The sequence below is a fragment of the Elephas maximus genome, chromosome 7, assembly GCF_024166365.1.
Source record: "Elephas maximus indicus isolate mEleMax1 chromosome 7, mEleMax1 primary haplotype, whole genome shotgun sequence".
NCBI classification, from domain to species: Eukaryota; Metazoa; Chordata; class Mammalia; order Proboscidea; family Elephantidae; genus Elephas; species Elephas maximus.
The window spans coordinates 18,768,900-18,787,012 of NC_064825.1; the positions used below are offsets into that span (position 1 = coordinate 18,768,900).

The 18,113-nt window shown below is 36.5% G+C and overlaps 1 protein-coding gene across 2 annotated transcripts in view; it reads left to right on the forward strand.

The window, feature by feature from the left end:
• Positions 1–8,085: 8,085 nt before the first annotated feature.
• ANGPTL5 (angiopoietin like 5) overlaps positions 8,086–18,113 on the forward strand; it is a 41,467-nt gene continuing 31,439 nt past the window's right edge. Inside the window, exons 1-4 of one of the 2 annotated variants that reach the window (XM_049890914.1) lie at positions 8,086–8,219; positions 10,247–10,391; positions 14,517–14,620; positions 15,743–15,836. In XM_049890914.1, coding sequence (XP_049746871.1) covers positions 8,124–8,219; positions 10,247–10,391; positions 14,517–14,620; positions 15,743–15,836 — 439 coding nt within the window. In that variant the 5' untranslated portion in view covers positions 8,086–8,123. The remainder of the gene's footprint in view (positions 8,220–10,246; positions 10,392–14,516; positions 14,621–15,742; positions 15,837–18,113) is intronic. The other variant, XM_049890915.1, reaches the window with a different exon arrangement.

Genomic DNA, 18,113 nt, shown 5'->3' on the forward strand with positions numbered 1-18,113 from the left:
AAGAAGAAAATAAATTTTAAACACAATATTGCCAGGCTTTTTTTTTTCTTTAAATTATTTATTTCTTTTTTTCAAAAAATTAAGCCAGCTTTTCACTCTTTTAGGTTGTACAGACCTAGATTCTTTAAAAAAAAAAAAAAAACCCTTTAAGATTAGATATTTGGATAACAAAGACAATTTGAGCCTTTTATAAATTTTATTTCTTGATGGGAAAGGCAAGTATTACTCAAGCAATAAAAAAGAATATGCTAAAATCCTTAAATTTTGAAGGCTAACCAATGGCTAACACTTGCTGTCAGCATGTCTTCCAGGACTATTTATTAAATTAAACATTTTTCTAGATTTTTGAAAATTTTAATGGTAGTACTGGGGCTGGAGAATGGTTTTGCCCATGTCACTAATATCAAGATTAATAATAGTCAACAGATGAATGGATAAATAAATTACGGTATATTCACACAAAGGAATACTACGCATCAATAAACAACAGTGACGAATCTATCAAACATTTCATAACAGGGAGGAACCTGGAAGGCATTATGCTGAGTGAAATTAGTCAGTTGCAAAAGGACAAATATTGTATAAGACCACTATTATAAGAACTTGAGAAATAGTTTAAACTGAGAAGAAAACATTCTTTTGGGGTTACGAGAGGGCAGAGGGAGGGAGGGTGGGAGAGGGGCATTCACTAATTAGATAGTAGATAAGAACTACTTTAGGTGAAGGGAAAGACAGCACAAAATACAGGGGAGGTCAGCACAACTGGACTAAACCAAAAGCAAAGAAGTTTCCTGAATAAACTGAATGCTTTGAAGGCCAGCGTAGCAGGGGCAGGGGTCTGGAGACCATGGTTTCAGGGGACATCTAAGTCAATTGGCATAATAAAATCTATTAAGAAAACATTCCACATCCCACTTTGAAGAGTGGTGTCTGGGGTCTTAAACGCTAGCAAGCAACTGTCTAAGATGCATCAATTGGTCTGAACCCACCTGGATCAAAGAAGAATGAAGAACACCAAGGATACAAGGTGATTACGAGCCCAAGAGACAGAAAGAGCCACATGAACCAGAGACTACATCATCCTGAGATCAGAAGAATTAGATGGTGCCTGGCTACAACCTATGACAGCCCTGACAGGGAACACAACAGAGAACCCCTGAGGGAGCAGGAGAGCAGTGGGATGCAGACCCCAAATTCTTATAAGACCAGGCTTAATGATCTGACTGAGACTAGAAGGACCCTGGTGGTCATGGCCCCCAGACCTTCTGTCGGCCCAGGACAGGAACCATTCCCGAAGCCAACTCTTCAGACATGGATTGGACTGGACAATGAGTTGGAGAGGGATTTTGGTGAGGAGTGAGCTTCTTGGATCAGGTGGACACTTGAGACTGTGTTGGCATCTCCTGCCTGGAGGGGAGATGAGAGGGTGGAGGGGGTTAGAAGCTGGTGAAATGGACACGAAAAGAGAGAGTGGAGGGAGAGAGAGGGCTGTCTCATTAGGGGGAGAGTAATTGGGAGTGTAGCAAGGTGTATATGGGTTTTTGTGTGAGAGACTGACTTGATTTGTAAACTTTTACTTAAAGCACAATAAAAATTATTTAAAAAAAGATTAATGATATTTATGCTGAAATATAAGAATTTTAGAAACAACAAATTTTTACCTTTTAGCTTTTATTCATTCCATTGTATTTTAATGGATTTAGGAGCTAGACAGACTTTATGCCAGTACTTAAAAGAGTTTACACTTCCAAGGTTACATTTGAGAAGATAAACACCTGCAATCTGGGTAGCTGCTAAATAGTGGTTTGATTTGGTTGAAACTGAGGTATTGATAACTATAAATATACTAGAAATAACTATAGATTATATAGTTATTTATTGTATATTTATATTATATAATTATAACTATAGATAAAACTATAAAACTAACCCTGAGCCTAGGGTTTACTCACTGCTTCCTCTGCTCCACCAGAGAGGGAAGAAGTGAAAAGATGTAGAAACAGACTAATTCCATAATTGTTTATAAAAAAAGTCAATTGATGGTCTAAAGCAGGGATCAGCACTTTTTTGGTAGAGGACCAGAGAGTAAGTATTTTAGACTTTGCAGGACATACAGTCTCTGTCACAGTTACACATTCCTACTGTTGTAGCAAGAAAGAAGCCACAGACAATACATAAATGAACGACGGGGCTATGTTCCAGTGAAATTTATTTATGAAAACAGGCAGCAGGACAGGTTTGGCCCTTAGGCTATTGTTTGCTGACCCATGGTCTAAATAAATAGAGGTTTAAGTACATTATGTAGCATTTTAGAAAAAATGATAGCCATTGGAAAAATAATATAAGCCTTCTAATCTATCAAAAGAAATATACAGAAAAGCAACAACAAAAAATATTCTATATGAAAATATGTTTTTAAGGCAGAAAAACCAAAATTACAAAAATATAAGAAAAACTAACACTGATATTATCTATAACCCATTGCTGTAGAGTTGATTCCGACTCATAGTGATCCTGTAGGACAGAGTTGAACTACCCCATAGAGTTTCCAAGGCTGTAGATCTTTACAGAAGCAGACTGCCACATCTTTCTTCTGGAGCAGCTGGTGGGTTCGAGCCGATGACCTTTCCGTTAGCAGCTGAGTGCTTAACCATTGTGCCACCATAGACTAAACTCATCACTTAAAGGAAAGAGACCCTCACCTTGTATCACAAACCAAAACTCAAATATATGTTACATACAAGAGACACATGTAAAGCAAAATGATTTAGATATACTGAAAATAAAACGATGGGAATGGTACACCAGAAAATTGTATCAAATAGGAAAATAAGGCCAGGATCTTAATATCAGACAAGGTTGGATTCAGGGGTAAGAGAGTGAAGATGATAATGCATGTCTCAGGAGAGAAGATGTGACAATTACATGAGAATGTGCACGAAAGAGCTTAACACAGTTCTTGACACATAAGAAGGAAACATGAGAATCTCCTACTAATACTGTTAGAATACTACAAAACCCAAGTGATAATGTGGCAAGCAGAGAATGCAAGTTAGCATTTAATCCCTTTGTTAAGCCTGTTGACTACATCACAAAGTACCACCGGAAAAACCTGTTGTTGGAGCTAAGCTGTTTGTTAGATTTACTGCAGCAAAATTCTTAGCAAATCTTGAGAGGCAACTCATTAGTCTTGATAAATAAACTGTTTAGCTTTTCACAGTTTTACCTTTCAGAGGTATTTTCTGGAGCATGCAGAGAAGTTATTTTTGCGTGGTACCAGTATTATTTAACATAAAAAAAAATTAGGGGCAAAGAATTATGTGGGCTTCAGTTATTACACCTCACATAGATTTTAAAAACAGAGAGAAAAACAAGAAAGATAGTATCATTTTTTATTTTTCTTGCCTACTTGCATTAATTGAGGAGCCCTGGTGGCGCAGTGGTTAAGCTCTCGGCTGCTAACCGAAAAGTGGATGGTTTGAACCCACCAGCTGCTCTGGGAGAAAGATGTAGCAGTCTGCTTCTGTAAAGATTTACAGCCTTGGAAACCCTATGAGACAGTTCTACTCTGTCCTATAAGGTCGTTATGTGTCGAAATTCTACTCAATGGCAATGGGGCTTTTTTTGGACTTGTGCCTTTCCCCTTGACCCTCAGAGCCTAGTCCATATCCCAAGGATCATGAGGTGTGATCCTTGAATTTGTGGGTCAAGATGTGAGGAAGATTAGAAGGCACTGTTCTTCTAGTCCCTGCCCCACCTCCACTGACTCTGCCCTGGTTGCCAGGTACTGGGCAGGTTCTCTACAGAATGCTTAACAAGGGGCTATGTTGTCTGTTGTGGCAACAGGGTCCTAGCAACCTGAGGTGACACAGCAGTGGCATGAGGAGCCATAGAGTGTCCACTGATGGCCTTGATGCTCTGTTTAATGCCAATCCTGGAGGCCCTGTACCAAGAGGCACTGTACGAAGTGGTGGCAGCATTGCCAGGGATTAAGATCAGGCCCAGATCTCCAAGGATTGCTGTGAGATATGTTGACTTTTATAGTAATAATGGGAATTTTTATGCTTAAATCTTTTTTTTTACAATGCAAGGAGAGACAAATAACTGAGTACTGGGGTTTCTGCCCTTCTGGGGGTAACAGATGACATTACTGATAAGTTTCACAGCTTTGAAAGAGAATTTGAAGACCTTAAATCAACTATACTAAAGCCAAACTCGAGAATGAACTATCAGAAATAGTAAATGTGGAAGCCATGAATAAAGAAGTATAAAAATTACAACTCTTTACTTGAGCTTAAAATAGATATTTATAGAAAAGCACGGAAAGAAGAAGAATCTAAATGTTTACAAGTCTGCCTGGTGGCTGATATTACAAACAAGAGAAAGTCCTTAGAAGATGCATCAAAGCAAAACCAACATCAAGGAGCTGCAACCAAAACATCTTTGAGAGCCGATGAGAAGAATGAAGAACAGCTTAAGACAGCATTAACAGAGGCTTTGGAGGAAAATTTCCATCTTCAGAGAGGCAAAAAACTCCTTCCACAAAAATCTCAAATATGGAAAGAAAGAATGGGACATTTATTAAAGACAAAAATATCTCAGAAAACTGAAAACTACCTATGGAGCAAGTTCTTAACAACGACAACAAAAAAGTCAGATAAAGCCCCTATATGAACATTTACTAAACATGAGTAATTGGGCTACAGTTCTCGAGGAAGACAGTATGGACAGGAACACAGAATTGGATATATCAGAGGCATCTGAAAATGGGAGGCTTCTTAGAAAGTGACACCAAAGGAGTGTTGAATTATGCTGGGTTAAATACTAATGCACAAACTCTCCAAGAAAAAAGAAAACAAATGTACCTAAAATTAACTGAGGAAGCTACAAAAAAATCAAGACACTTCGAAATCATAGAAAAAGTCTGAAAACCAAGAAAGCTCCCCTGCAACCAGAAAACAAACATTTAGAAAGTGAGAAGCAAAGGCTCCAGCAAGCACATCAAATCCTTCCTGAACTTCATTGAGAAGGAGAAACATTTTTATCCATATCTCATTTAGAGAGAATTTACTCTGCAAAGACAAGAGGGGAATCTTCCCGTAGCAAATGAAAATGTCAGCCATGCATCTAAAGAGCTGCACATTTATAAAACTGAAGAAGAAATTATTTCAGAAAAAAGTCACTGAGATTATCACAGCCTTTTTATTTCCCAGAAAAGAGTGGTATAAGAGCTCTGTTGGCGGAGAGAAACCTTGACAACTTAAGAAAAGGAAATGCATACCTGGCACAAAAATCAGTTGAGAAGGAGTGTTAAGTTTCTGAAACCTATCTTTCCTGTTCCTGACATTTCAAATGAGGCATTTGGCAGAGGCCACAGAGCGCAACCGGGAATCCTTCTGAGGTGCCTCTGGGTGGACTTGAACCTCCAACTTTTAGGTTAGTAGCCAAGCTCATTAACTGTTTGCAACACCCAAAGACTCATAGACAAGTAATTCCTTAAAAGAACACTTTATGGTTACAAAGCAGGTTCACATAACTTACCTGATTTGAATACTGCTATAACCACGTGGCACCTTGGGGAAGGGCCTGGTGACCTATTTCCAAAAATCCGCCGTTGAAAACCCTAGGAAGCGCAGTTCTGCTCTGATGCATATGGTGTCACCATGAGTCAGAAACAACTTGACTGAAACTGTTTTTTTATAACATTGTGAGTCATTTGAGGCAGCCTGCAATAGAAAATTTCTTAAGTTTTCATTTTCATCTTGGCTGAAGCTATTTTTTCCATCTTCTGCTGAAGTGTTTTCATGCTCAAGTTAGAGATTTCCTGAATGTGTCTCTGGGAAAGCTATAAAAGAACAAAGACTTTTAATGTCTGACAGATTTAAAATTGCTAAAGTTCTGCCATCTTCATTTCAATTTCATATGAAAGTTCAACTACAAATTTAAGATTAAATATGTATACTAATCTGCTCCTAACATCGATTATAAAGGTCATCAAATATTGTCAAAAAGCAAAACAAACAAACCTGTTGCTGTGGAGTCGATTCCAACTCCTATCAACCCTGTAGGACGAGTAGAACCGCCCCATTGGTTTTCCAAGGAGCGGCTGGTGGATTTGAACTGGTAACCTTTTGGTTAGTAGCCTTAGCTCTTAACTACTGCACCACCAGGGCTCCAAGTATTGTCAACAATGATAGAATTGCATAGTTGCTGTCCGGTTGGCTCGGGCTCATGGAGACCCCCACGTACCACATAATGAAATGTTGCCCAGTCCTGTGTTATTGTCGTGATCGTTGGTATGTCTGAGTCCATTGTTACGGCCACTGTGTATTTTGAATGCCTTTGAATTTAGTAGGCTCATCTTCCAAGGCAAGGCTACATTGGACAACATTCTGTTGTGATCTGTAGGGTATTCACTGGCTAATTTTCAAAAGTCAATTACCAGGCCTTTTAGTCTGAAAGCTCCGCCGAAACCTGTCTACTGTAAGTGACCCTGCTAATATTTGAAATACTGTGGCATAGCTTCCAGTGTCGTAATAACACGTAAGCTATCCCAATATAACAAACAGCTCGGTGGTGGAGAACTGCATATAGATCAAGTCAAAAAAATAATGATAGTGATAATAATAATAATACAAGTAATAATGATACCACCTAACAGTGGCGTGCTTAATGTTTCCTACATACTGTGCTAAGTCCTGGAAACCCTGGAGGTGTAGTGGTTAAGTGCTACAGCTGCTAACCAAAAGGTTGGCAGTTTGAATCTACCAGGAGCTCCTGGGAAATTCTATGGGGCAGTTCTACTCTGTCCTATAGGGTTGCTATGAGTTGGAATGGACTCTACTGCAATGGGTTTGGGGTTTTTTTGGTGCTAAACCCTTACGCACTAAATCATTTAATCCACGTACCGATCCTCATTTTAGAAAGGCAATAATTGAGCTATAACAATATTAGGTAAACCTGCCCAAGGTCTCAGAGCAAGGGAGTGGTGGAATCAAGGTTCAGATTAGGCTATCCCATCCCAGAGCCAGCATTCCCAAGCACTTCTTACTGGAGAACTCAGAGAAAGTCATTTCAGTAGAATGAGAATGGCAGAAATAAGTGTGTTTGGTTTTAAATAGTAGGTGATGAGGAAGCAAAGACAGAGAATAGATTTTCAGTTCAGGATATTTTCTTCATTAATCAAATATCTGAGTGCTTATTTTGTACCAGTCCCTACTGTGTGTGCCTTAAAAACTATGGCGTAGTCCTTGCCCTGCAATTCTCAGGCTAGGAGATGGAGAAAGGAGATTGAAAAATAATACTTTGAACAGGAAGCAAGACTCAGGAAAGCTTTGCTTTGTTTCTTAATTCTAAGATAATGAAGATTTAGGCATATTTATAGATTAAAGGAAAAAAGCCATTGTAAGGGAGAATTTGAAAACTCACCAGACTCATCTATCAACCTTCAGACAGTAGTAATTTTCGATAACAATAGTTCCTTTATAGATGTAAAACTTACAGACCAATTAGCATCCTAGATACTTGGCATTTATGTGGTGAATATGATTGCTATTGATGGATAAATTCAGTTAAAGGCATATTTTAAGTCAGAATTATCTTCTCTAGGTGCCAACAGGGATAAAATTTCTGCTTAGTGGTTTGGAGAAGTAGTTCTAATGTAATATTTTTCCTACCTCATCACCCATTTCTACTTTGTTACTATTTTTGTGCAAACCTCTTCACAATTATCGAGACCTAACTTATTACAGACATTTTTCTCCAGGCAAAAAAAAAAAAAAAGGAATTAATGAAAACTGGACAAATTGAATGAATTAATTAGTACATTAATTAATTATTTTCCTAGATTCCAAAAGCATGAATTTATCATGCAGGCATGCAGTGATTTAAAAAAAAAAAAAGCACTATTATATAACTTAGAAAGACAGATTCTCCAGAGGCTATCTTGTTTTTCATATAAAGAGCGTTGTTTCAAATGAGGGTGTGGAAACCAGCAAATGTTGGCTCCTGTTTTTGTTGTGTACCTTCCAGAACTTTTTAACTGAAGACTCTTTGCACTGTAGCTCTTTCCACAGAAAGCTGACTGATATTTGAAGAAGTGTTTTCGTTTCTCCAAGAAAAATATGATGCATCTTTTTCAAGCTTCACTCTTATTCTTCAATATATGTACTTTTATTTGTGGAGAACCTATACAAGGTAACTGTGTACATCATTCCATGGTAAGAATTTCAGCAATGTTGCTTTTGCTGGGAAAGTATGATTAGATAGCTTTTAACATAGAGTCTAGAATTTCTAAATAATTTATTGTACTACAAAGTATAATTTGGAAAATATTTTAGGTATTTATTTAGAAATGTTAAGATTTCACTTAAATGATAATATTATTAAACTTAGGAAATCATAAGCTGAGAACTGGCTCAACACATTTCTTGAGAAAATATTTTAAAGAAATTGCTGACCTAGGTTAAAAACTAGCTAGCAGCTTTCCAATTCACTTTAATAATGAAATATTTGATGGGTAATAAAAAGTTCACCTTGCTGTTTTTAACCAGTCTGTAAACTTCTTTCTTCAACTATTGTCTTTTGAGTGATTACCAAGGAAATTAGAAATTTTTTTCAGCTCAATGTCAGAATGATATCTAATATCGTGTATGCAACACTATCGGTAGCTGGGATTTTAATGTCCACGGACTTAAATATTGATTTATAATTTTTAAGTGTCATAAAATACCAAAATCAAATTCCAAAGTTCCCTGACTGAAGCAAGAACAATTCTAGGAAAGCTCGTAGAAATAGTAAATAAGTTAATTCTCTAAAATACTTGGTAAAATTTAAGATCCTTATTTAGATCTGAAAAAACATACCTTGCAACTTAAGTTTTTGAAAACATCTCATGTGTCAATTATTGTAGGAATATAGGGAAAAAGCAGGAAGTTAAAAATAGATCCATGTAACAAAATCCAAGCACCCTTGCATTATTCACAATAACCGAAAAGTGGAAACAACCCAAATGCCCATCAGCAGATGAATGGATAAACAAAATGTGATATATAGGTACAATGGAGTATTACTGTGCCGTAAAGAGAAATGAAGTCCTGATAAATGTCACAACATGGATGACTCTTGAAAATATTATGTTGAGTGAAATAAGTCAATTTCAAAAGGACCTATATGATCTCACTAATAGGAAGTACATAAAAAGGGTTTAATAATGGTTACCAGGAAAGGGGGGGGATGGGAAAAGAGGGAATCAGTGTTTAGGAAGCAATGAGTTTCTGTTTATGGTGATAGAAAATTTGGCAATGGATATTGGTGATGGTTACAGAACATGATTGATGTAATCAGTCTCACTAAATTATACACACGAAAAATGTTGAATTGACAAATGTTGTGTCATCTATATATTTACAACAATAAAAAATATGTAAGCATTTTTTGGGGCAAACACTTTTATAATTTGATTTGCTTTTTACCTTTTTCTCAATATCCAGGTCAAAACAGAACAAAACTTGTTGTTTTTTTCTTTTAATGACAGAATTATTACATCTATATAACTTCTACCAAAGAATGCTTTTATGTTGAAGAAACCAACAATTAGAGATACCTTTAGAATGACTGTAGTTGGCTTTTTATAATGACATCTGTTGTTGATTTTGCAAAGTAAAATTCCATGCTAAGTTTTGTTTCTGTCGTCACTGCTAACCTTTCAAAACCACGAATACTTTAACTTTCAAATCTGTGACTATTTTAAATTATACAGGAGAGACATGCCTCCTACATATTTCCTCCCAATTCCTAATAAAGGTGGCAGAAAGTCTATTTGTCATAGAATTGTTGCATGCATCTCAAGGAAACCTTTTAATCCCTTTTCAAAGAATTTTAAAATTGCAAGATTTCTGGAAGAGAAATGGCTCAACACTATATCACATGTAGAAATGTAAAAAAGTTAAAGGTCAAGCCCACAATGTCACAGTTATGGAAAGTAGACCCTAAAGAAACCCTCTTGAAATATGAGAGAAAATAGAGAGTGAAAGTTTTGCATTCATTTACACTTACTATTTATAGTTCAAATTTATCTTTAGGGTTTATCTGTGGAAGTTTGAACTAACCAGTTCATTATGTTTTTTTCTAACAATTATCCTCATGTATGTCCTGAAATCTCACCTTTTTCCTATAGTCTTCTTATTTATTGTATTGGATCATATAACATATTTAATATTTTTTTGTTCTTTCTTTTTATTGAAAGGATTCTTCATCTGCCAACGTTGTAGAAGATGAATCTAATGCAAAAGACGAAAGCAAAAGTAATGATACTCTTTACCAGGAAAACTGTGAAGAATCATATGATGTTAAGCCTAAAGTTACACGAGAAGAAAAGCATTTCATGTGTAGTAAGTATTAAGAATAACCAAAATTGTAAAGGTATATGATTTATTATTTTTTGTGTAGGCATAGGAAAAATATACTTTAGCATTTGTCTGGGTCATTTTTTTGTTGTTCATTAAAAATGTTTTTTTAAAATAATATTGCGTTTTCAGCAGAGGTTTACACAGGAGTTTAAGTTTCCATTTAACAATTTTTACCCAAGTTGTTCAGTACGTTGGTTACATTCTTCAGAGTACATGAACGTTTTTATTATTTCCATTCTGGTTTTTCTGCATCCATTAATCTAGTTTCCCTGCCCCCTACATTCTCATCTTTATTTTAAGTAATTGTAGGCCATTTGTTCTCATACTCGTGATTTTTTAAAGAAGCAAAGTAATCATGGGTGATATTCATTATTTTTTGAGCCAATTTGTTATGTAGCTACAAGGTGACCTCAGGGGTTAGTTTTAGTTCAAGGTTTGAAGAATATCTTACAGCAATAGTCCTGGGGAGTCTTGCAGTCTCAACAAGTCCAGCAGGCCTGGTTTTTAACTTTAATTTTTTTAAATTTGAGGTTTGTTCCACATTTTTCTCTGGTTCTATCAGGGTCCATTTATTGTGGCCCTGACCAGATGGTCAGTAGTGGGAGCCAGGTACCACCTAGTTCTTCTGGTCTCAAGGTAGATGAGGCCATTGTTATTGTAGACTGTCTGGTAGACTAGTTTCTTCTTTCAGTTTTCGGTTTCCTTCTTTCCCTTTTGCTGCAGACAAGTAGACTCCAATAGTTGTATCTTAGATGGCCACTTATAAGCTTTTAATACCCCAGACACTACTCACCAAACTAGGATGCAGAACACAACTTTATGAACTATATTATGTCAATCGACCGAGATATCCCACGAGACTATGGTCCTAATCCTTCAAATTCAGGAGTCCAGTCCTGCAAGGTATTTGGTTATGTCTAAGAAGTATCCATAACTGTGCTCCCTATGAGCATTATTATATATATAAATATATGTGCATACAGTCACATAGATGCATATACATATACATATGAATACACCTACATGTACACAAATATTATACATACCTATGCCTTTATGCCTACATACATACATAAATATATGCCCGCACATATTTTTTTAATTGTTTTTGCTGTTGTTTCAACATTTTATATGCCATAGCAATTACTAACAGGTCTTTTTTTCCTGTGTACTTTTTTAGTGACATTGTTTACCTTTGTCAAGCTGTGTGCACTTCACCCTCATTCTTTGTTACCTTTCCCATTACCAAAAATAACAAGTGTGTACTATCTAGAGAGTGAATCCCCCTACCCACTCCCAATCTCTGGTAACCACTAATGAACTTTAATTTACTTGTTCATGTCATTTCATAAAAGTGAGAACATACAACGTTTATTTTTTGTGATTGACTTATTTCGCTTAACATAATGTCCTCTGGGTTCATCCATGTTCCAAGATGTTTTGGAAACTCATTTTTCTTTATCACTGAGTAGTATTCCATTATATGTGTGTACCACATTTTACTTATCCATTCATGCGTTGATGGGTACTTAGGTTATTTCAGTCTTTTTGTTATTGTGAATAATGCTGTGATGAGCATAGGTGTGAGTGTGTCTGTTCATGTTACTTCTATGAGATCCCTAGGATATATACCTAGGAGTGGAATTGCTGGGTGATATGGTAGCTCTACCTCTAGTTTTTTGAGGAACCTCCAGATTGTTTTCCACAATGGTGTCTGGGTCATTTTATCTACATCTTTATCATCCTAGGCTAGAGGCTTTATGTGTTGGTTACATAGTAAAAGGTGCCTAGTAAATATTTGGTAGATTAATGAACCCTTCCTCTTTAGAGCCTTGTGGCATCAATTGACCGCATAGGGAAGCAGAAAACCAGAGGGCACTAATAATAGTATTGTACAATTGAACTAGGGCTATTTTCTTATTTTCGTCTGAACCATTAGCAAATTTCATCTTAGTTTGAAAGTTTCATTCATTCATATGAAGCAACAATTACAATAGGTGTAATACAAATTTGCAGCTGATTTATGGTTGTTGTTGTTGTGTGCCAGCAAGTTGATTCCGACTCATAGTGACCCTATAAGACTGAGTAGAACTGCCCCATAGGGTTTTCTAGACTGTAATCACCAGGCCTTTTCTCCAGTGAAGCAGCTGGTGGGTTTTAACCACCAACCACTCCATTAACAGCCAAGCGCTTCTTTGATTTATGGTAGCAAATGACAAAAAATAGAAAGTATTAAAGTCTTGATTTTTGTTTCAAACTGTTTAGTAACATTACAATAATTTTCCAAAAAAAAAAAAAAATTTTTTTTTTTTTTTTATCATATGTATGTAGGGTCAGGGATGGAGAAGGAGGATCAGAAGGGGAGTTGGTGATGATCTGATTCAGCTATAGGGCTGTAACTCTTGGGTCAGAAGTATAAAAAGCTCGCTTTAATGTAGCTAATTCTATGTGTAATACAAGTGTCTCAAGCTTCTCAAACCAGTGAGCGCAACTTTAGGTCCATTAGCCCAGATTTCTACATCCAGGAAAAAGATAATAGAAAGTGAGATACTGAAAATAAAAAAAAAAAAAGAGATGAAACTGGGTGAGGTAGATTAAAAAAAGATAAAAATTATTAATGTATTTTACTTCTAGAGTAAAATTTGGGAACATACATAGAAATAAAAATTTTTAAAGGATAATGTATGCAATAATGTATGGATCCTTTTGTTAAAAAGGACATCGTTGGTATAACTGGCAAAACTTTCACAGGGTCTGAAAAAGATATGGTAGTCAATGTTTATTTCCTGATTTTGATGGCAGAATTGTAGAGAATGTATTTGGTCTAGGAAATAACATACTGAATTATTCAGGGATGAAGGGACATCATGAGAACTCATTCTCAAATTATTTTGGAAAAAAAGTTCTTTGTACTGTTCTTGTGAATTTTCTGTAAGTAAGATTGGTGCAAAAAACAAGTTTGATAAAAAAAGAAAAATGTACAGTATAAGTTCAATCAGAAACTAACCCAAACATTTGACTAAGGTTTATCTTGTTGTGTATATGGATATGTGTGTTTGCAATTTATTTATCTAAAAATACAGCATTAACAGAAAAAATATAAGCAAAGATTTATTTTTGAGATGAACTTGCATGGTATGGTATGGGACTGTTACTTTTTCCTATCTTATCTAGTAAGAACTGATGAGTCTTGAACCTCTTGTGTCTATACCCCATCTTACAAAGTGAGAATTGACATTCAGAATGTCTCTCAATTATAACAGATGAAATTATTTTGATTATTCTATATTACTGTTCTATTATATTCTATATTACTATACTATATTATTCTATATAATTATTTTGAGTATTCATTTTACTTGGGTCCACAATCAACTGCCATGGAAGCAGCAGTCAAGAAATCAAAAGACCCATTACATTGTGTAAATCTGTTGCAAAGGACCTTTTTAAAGTGTTGAAAAGCAAAGACGTCACCTTGAAGACTAAGGTGCCCCTGACCCAAGCCATGGTATTTTCAAGCACATCATATGCATGTGAAAGCTGGACAATGAATAAGGAAGACCGAAGAATTGACACCTTTGAATTGTGGTGTTGGCGAAGAGTATTGAATATACCATGGACTGCCAAAAGAACGAACAAATCTGTCTTAGAAGTACAGCCAGAATGCTCCTTAGAGGCAAGGATGGCGAGACTGCGTCTTACATACTTTGGACATGTTGTCGGGAGGGATCACTCCCCAGAGCAGGACATCATGCTTGGCAAAGTACAGCGCCAGCGGAAAAGAGGAAGACCCTCAATGAGGTGGATTGACACAGTGGCTGCAACAGTGAGCTCAAGCACAACAACGATTGTAAGGATGGCTCAGGACCGTGCAGTGTTTCGTTCTGTTGTGCATAGGGTTGCTATGAGTTGGAACCAACTTGATGGCACCTAACAACAACAACAATCCTGAGTTAAGAAAAATGTACTAATTAGAATATATAATTCTGAGTATTTATAAATGAGATACTATTGTGCTTATGTATTTATATAAAATCATTTGAAATTTTATATCTTCATTTCCTCTAATAATATTATATTTAGCCCCCATTTTTATTATGGTTTAAGGAAATTTGCAAAATTCTATTGTTTCCTACACACGAAGTACCAAAAAACTACTAAGAAATATGATGGATGAGCAACAAGCTTCCTTGGATTATTTATCTAATCAGGTATGATGTTTTTAGTATTATGTTGTTATTGCATGTGTATATGGACATAGAGTTCGTTGAAGGCACAATCATTTTCATTCTTTCATGCAATCATATTATAGACATTCACTTAGTGCCTACTATTTGAGAGGCATGATAGTAAGTCTCAGGCAAATGGAAAAGAATTAAAAAAAAAAAGGGCCTGCTAAAAAAAAAAAAAAAAATTTTTTTTTATCAAGGGATATACAGGCTATGGGAGCAGAAGGACAAAATACTGTATTGAAAAAGTGTTGTGGATGTTGTTAGAATGAGAACACAAAAGAGGGAGAGATTCAAGAAGGCCTCCTAAAGAAGGAAGCCTGTGAGCTGAGTCATGGAAGATGAATAATGCTTCCAAGGTCGCAAAGGTTGGGTCAGATGGGAACTACTTGGGGTTGGTGCAGGGTGGAGTGGTGGGTGAGGTTGAGAGTGTGTAAGGTAAATTGAGGTAGGCAGGAACTAAATCATGCCACACCACAGAGCCACCAAGGTGTTTGAGCAGTGAAATGACATGATCAGATAGGGAGCTTGTGTGGAAGATGGTTGGGGAAGGGCAGAGGGAAGAGGGAGGAGGCCAATGAAGAAACTAGAGCAGTGGTTCAGGCAAGATATGAGGAGCAGAACTACAACAGCAGTCAGATGCAGAAAAGGGGCAGACAGGCAATGTTAGGGAGGTAGATGCTACTGAGCTTAATGATTGCTATTTAGCTATGCCTTTAACCAAAAAAAATAAAACAGAACAAAAAACAAACAAAAAAACCCACCCAAACCCATTGCCCCTTCAGTTGATTCCAACTCATAGTGATCCTATGGGACCGAGTAGAACTGCCCCATAGAGATTTCCAAGGAGAACCTGGTGAATTCGAACTGCCAGCCTTTTGGTTAGCAGCCTTAGCTCTTAACCACTACACCACCAGAGTTTCTAGCTAAGCCTTTAATGCTTTGTTAAAGCAGTAAGGGGCTCAATTTAGAAAAATATGCATCATTACATATTTCAGAGCTGGGTTTATAAGGGGCTTGGAGATATTAGAGAATTCAGCTAAATAAGGTTTGTTCAAATACAGATTTGCTTTAATGTGTATGTGTGTGCATGTGTGTATTTAGGTTAATGAGCTCATGAATCGAGTTCTTCTTTTGACTACAGAAGTTTTCAGAAAACAGCTGGATTCTTTTCCTCACAGACCAGTTCAGTCACATGGTGAGAACATTCATATTTCAGCCTTTTAATATTTGTCTTCTATTGCTTAAAATTTTCTTGAACCAAACCAAAAATACAAGCAAACAAAAAAACCCATTGCTATTAAGTTGATTCTGACTCATAGCAACCCTATAGGATGGAGTAGAACTTTCCCCTAAGGTTTCTAGGAAGTGGCTGGTGGGTTTGAACTCCTGACCTTTTGGTTAGCAGACAAGCGCTTAACCACTGAGCCACTAGGGCTCCACTGTGCCACCCGGGCTCCTTTTTCTTGAATAGGTTGGTGCATTGAAAAGTTTTTTTTTTTTTTTTTTAAACATAGCTCATTTCTATCTAGCAGACTAGACAGGTAACACCTGCCATTAAGCAAATTACATTGCAGATAATGTGTCCTTTCCTAAATTGGGAAACTTTTCTGATCACTTACAAGTCATGGCTGTATAAAGATATCCTGAATTTGTTGAAAATAGCATTGTTTTATGTAACTGGGCTCTGGCCTCCCCTTATATGTTAGTAATAATTAACCTCCAGTTAGAAGAAGAGATAATTTCAGAGTTCCTTCCGCCTATAAAAAATTTTTTTTAACATGTTCAAACGCTTGCGAATTTGGATATAAAATTTGAAAAAGAAACAAGACAGAAATAAACTTGAAATTTTGTAATAAAATATGGTAGATTAATTCCTAGAGGCTTGGGCTCCTAAGAAAGGTGCCCTATAAACCTTAAAAACTTTACAATTTATAAATTAATACCAAGAAGTTCCAAACAAATAAATATAATTGAGGGCCTAGTATATGATCTTTCTTTTTCCTTCCAAAAGGAAAGGAATGAACGTTACTGAGAATATCCTATGTGCCAGGTACTAAGACAGGCTTTTTCACATGTTATTTTTTATTACTTTGTTGTATCTCATTTATTTCCCGTATCTACAGAATCAACTCGATGGCAATGGGTTTGTGTTTTGTATCCCTGGCTAAGTAGTGTAACATGGAGGTTAAGAACAAGGACTCTGATGCCGGACTGCTGGCTTCAGATCCCTGATCCACTGTTTCTTCAGCCTCAGTTTCCTCATTAGCAGACTGATAGTACTTACCTTATAGGGTTGTTGTGAGATTTAAATGAGTAAATACATGAAAAGCTCTTAAAATAGTAAATAGTAAGAGCAATATAAGGATTTTTTATGATCACCATCATTGCTGGATGAGGAAAATGAAACTCAGAAATTCTAAATAATTTGTTTACGTTTATTTGTTCCATTTCCAGGGGTGTAAAGCAAACATAATATAACATTGTTTTATAGCTAACATTTTGTAGATAGCATTATCTGTGTACTTACTGTGTGCTAGGCAATGTGCTAAGTGCTTTACATAATGCCTTACTATGTAAATTTTCAGAATAACACTGTGAAGTAGATGTTGTTAGGTGCCGCGGAGTCAATTCCAACTCATAGCGACCCTATGTACAGCAGGATGAAACACTACCTGGTCCTTTGCCATCCTCACGATCATTATGCTGGAGCCCATGTTGCAGCCACTGTGTCAATCCATCTCGCTGAGGGTCTGCCTCTTTTTCACTGACCCTCCACTTTACCAAGCATGATGTCCTTCTCCAGGGACTGGTCCCTCCTGATAACATGTCCAAAACATGTGAGACGAAGTCTTGCCGTCCTCGCTTCTAAGGAGCATTCTTGCTGTACTTTTTACAAGATAGATTTGATAGATAGTATTGTTATTGTTCTGATATTACACATGAAGACAATTAGGCTCTGAGTGGTTAAGTAGCTTTTTTAAAATGATTAAAAAATTTTTTGTTGTTGTTGAGAATACACACAGCAAAACATACACCAATTCAAAAGCCTCTACATGTACAATTCATGGACATTGACTGTATTTTTTGAGCTGTGCAACCATTCCTACCCTTCCTTTCTGAGTCGCTCTTTCCCTATCAACACAAACTCACTGCCTCCCAAGGTTCCCATCCAATTTCTCGAATTTCTGTTGTCAATTTGATCCCGTATAGATAGATCTGAAAGAGCACAATACTCAAGGCAGGCATTCGTCACTAGTCAGGCAAAACCATTGTTTGGTTCCAAGTGGTTAAGCAACTTAGTTAATAGTTCTTGGCTAGTAAGGAGTAGAACCAGAACTCTGACCCTGGCATCTGACTCCTGAATCCCAAGGTCTCACATTTTATTTACGTAGGTAATTGAGGCTGTCAGGATTGAACTTATTTTATTACATTCATAAGAGATACCACAAAATAGAGTATCTTACAGTAAAAT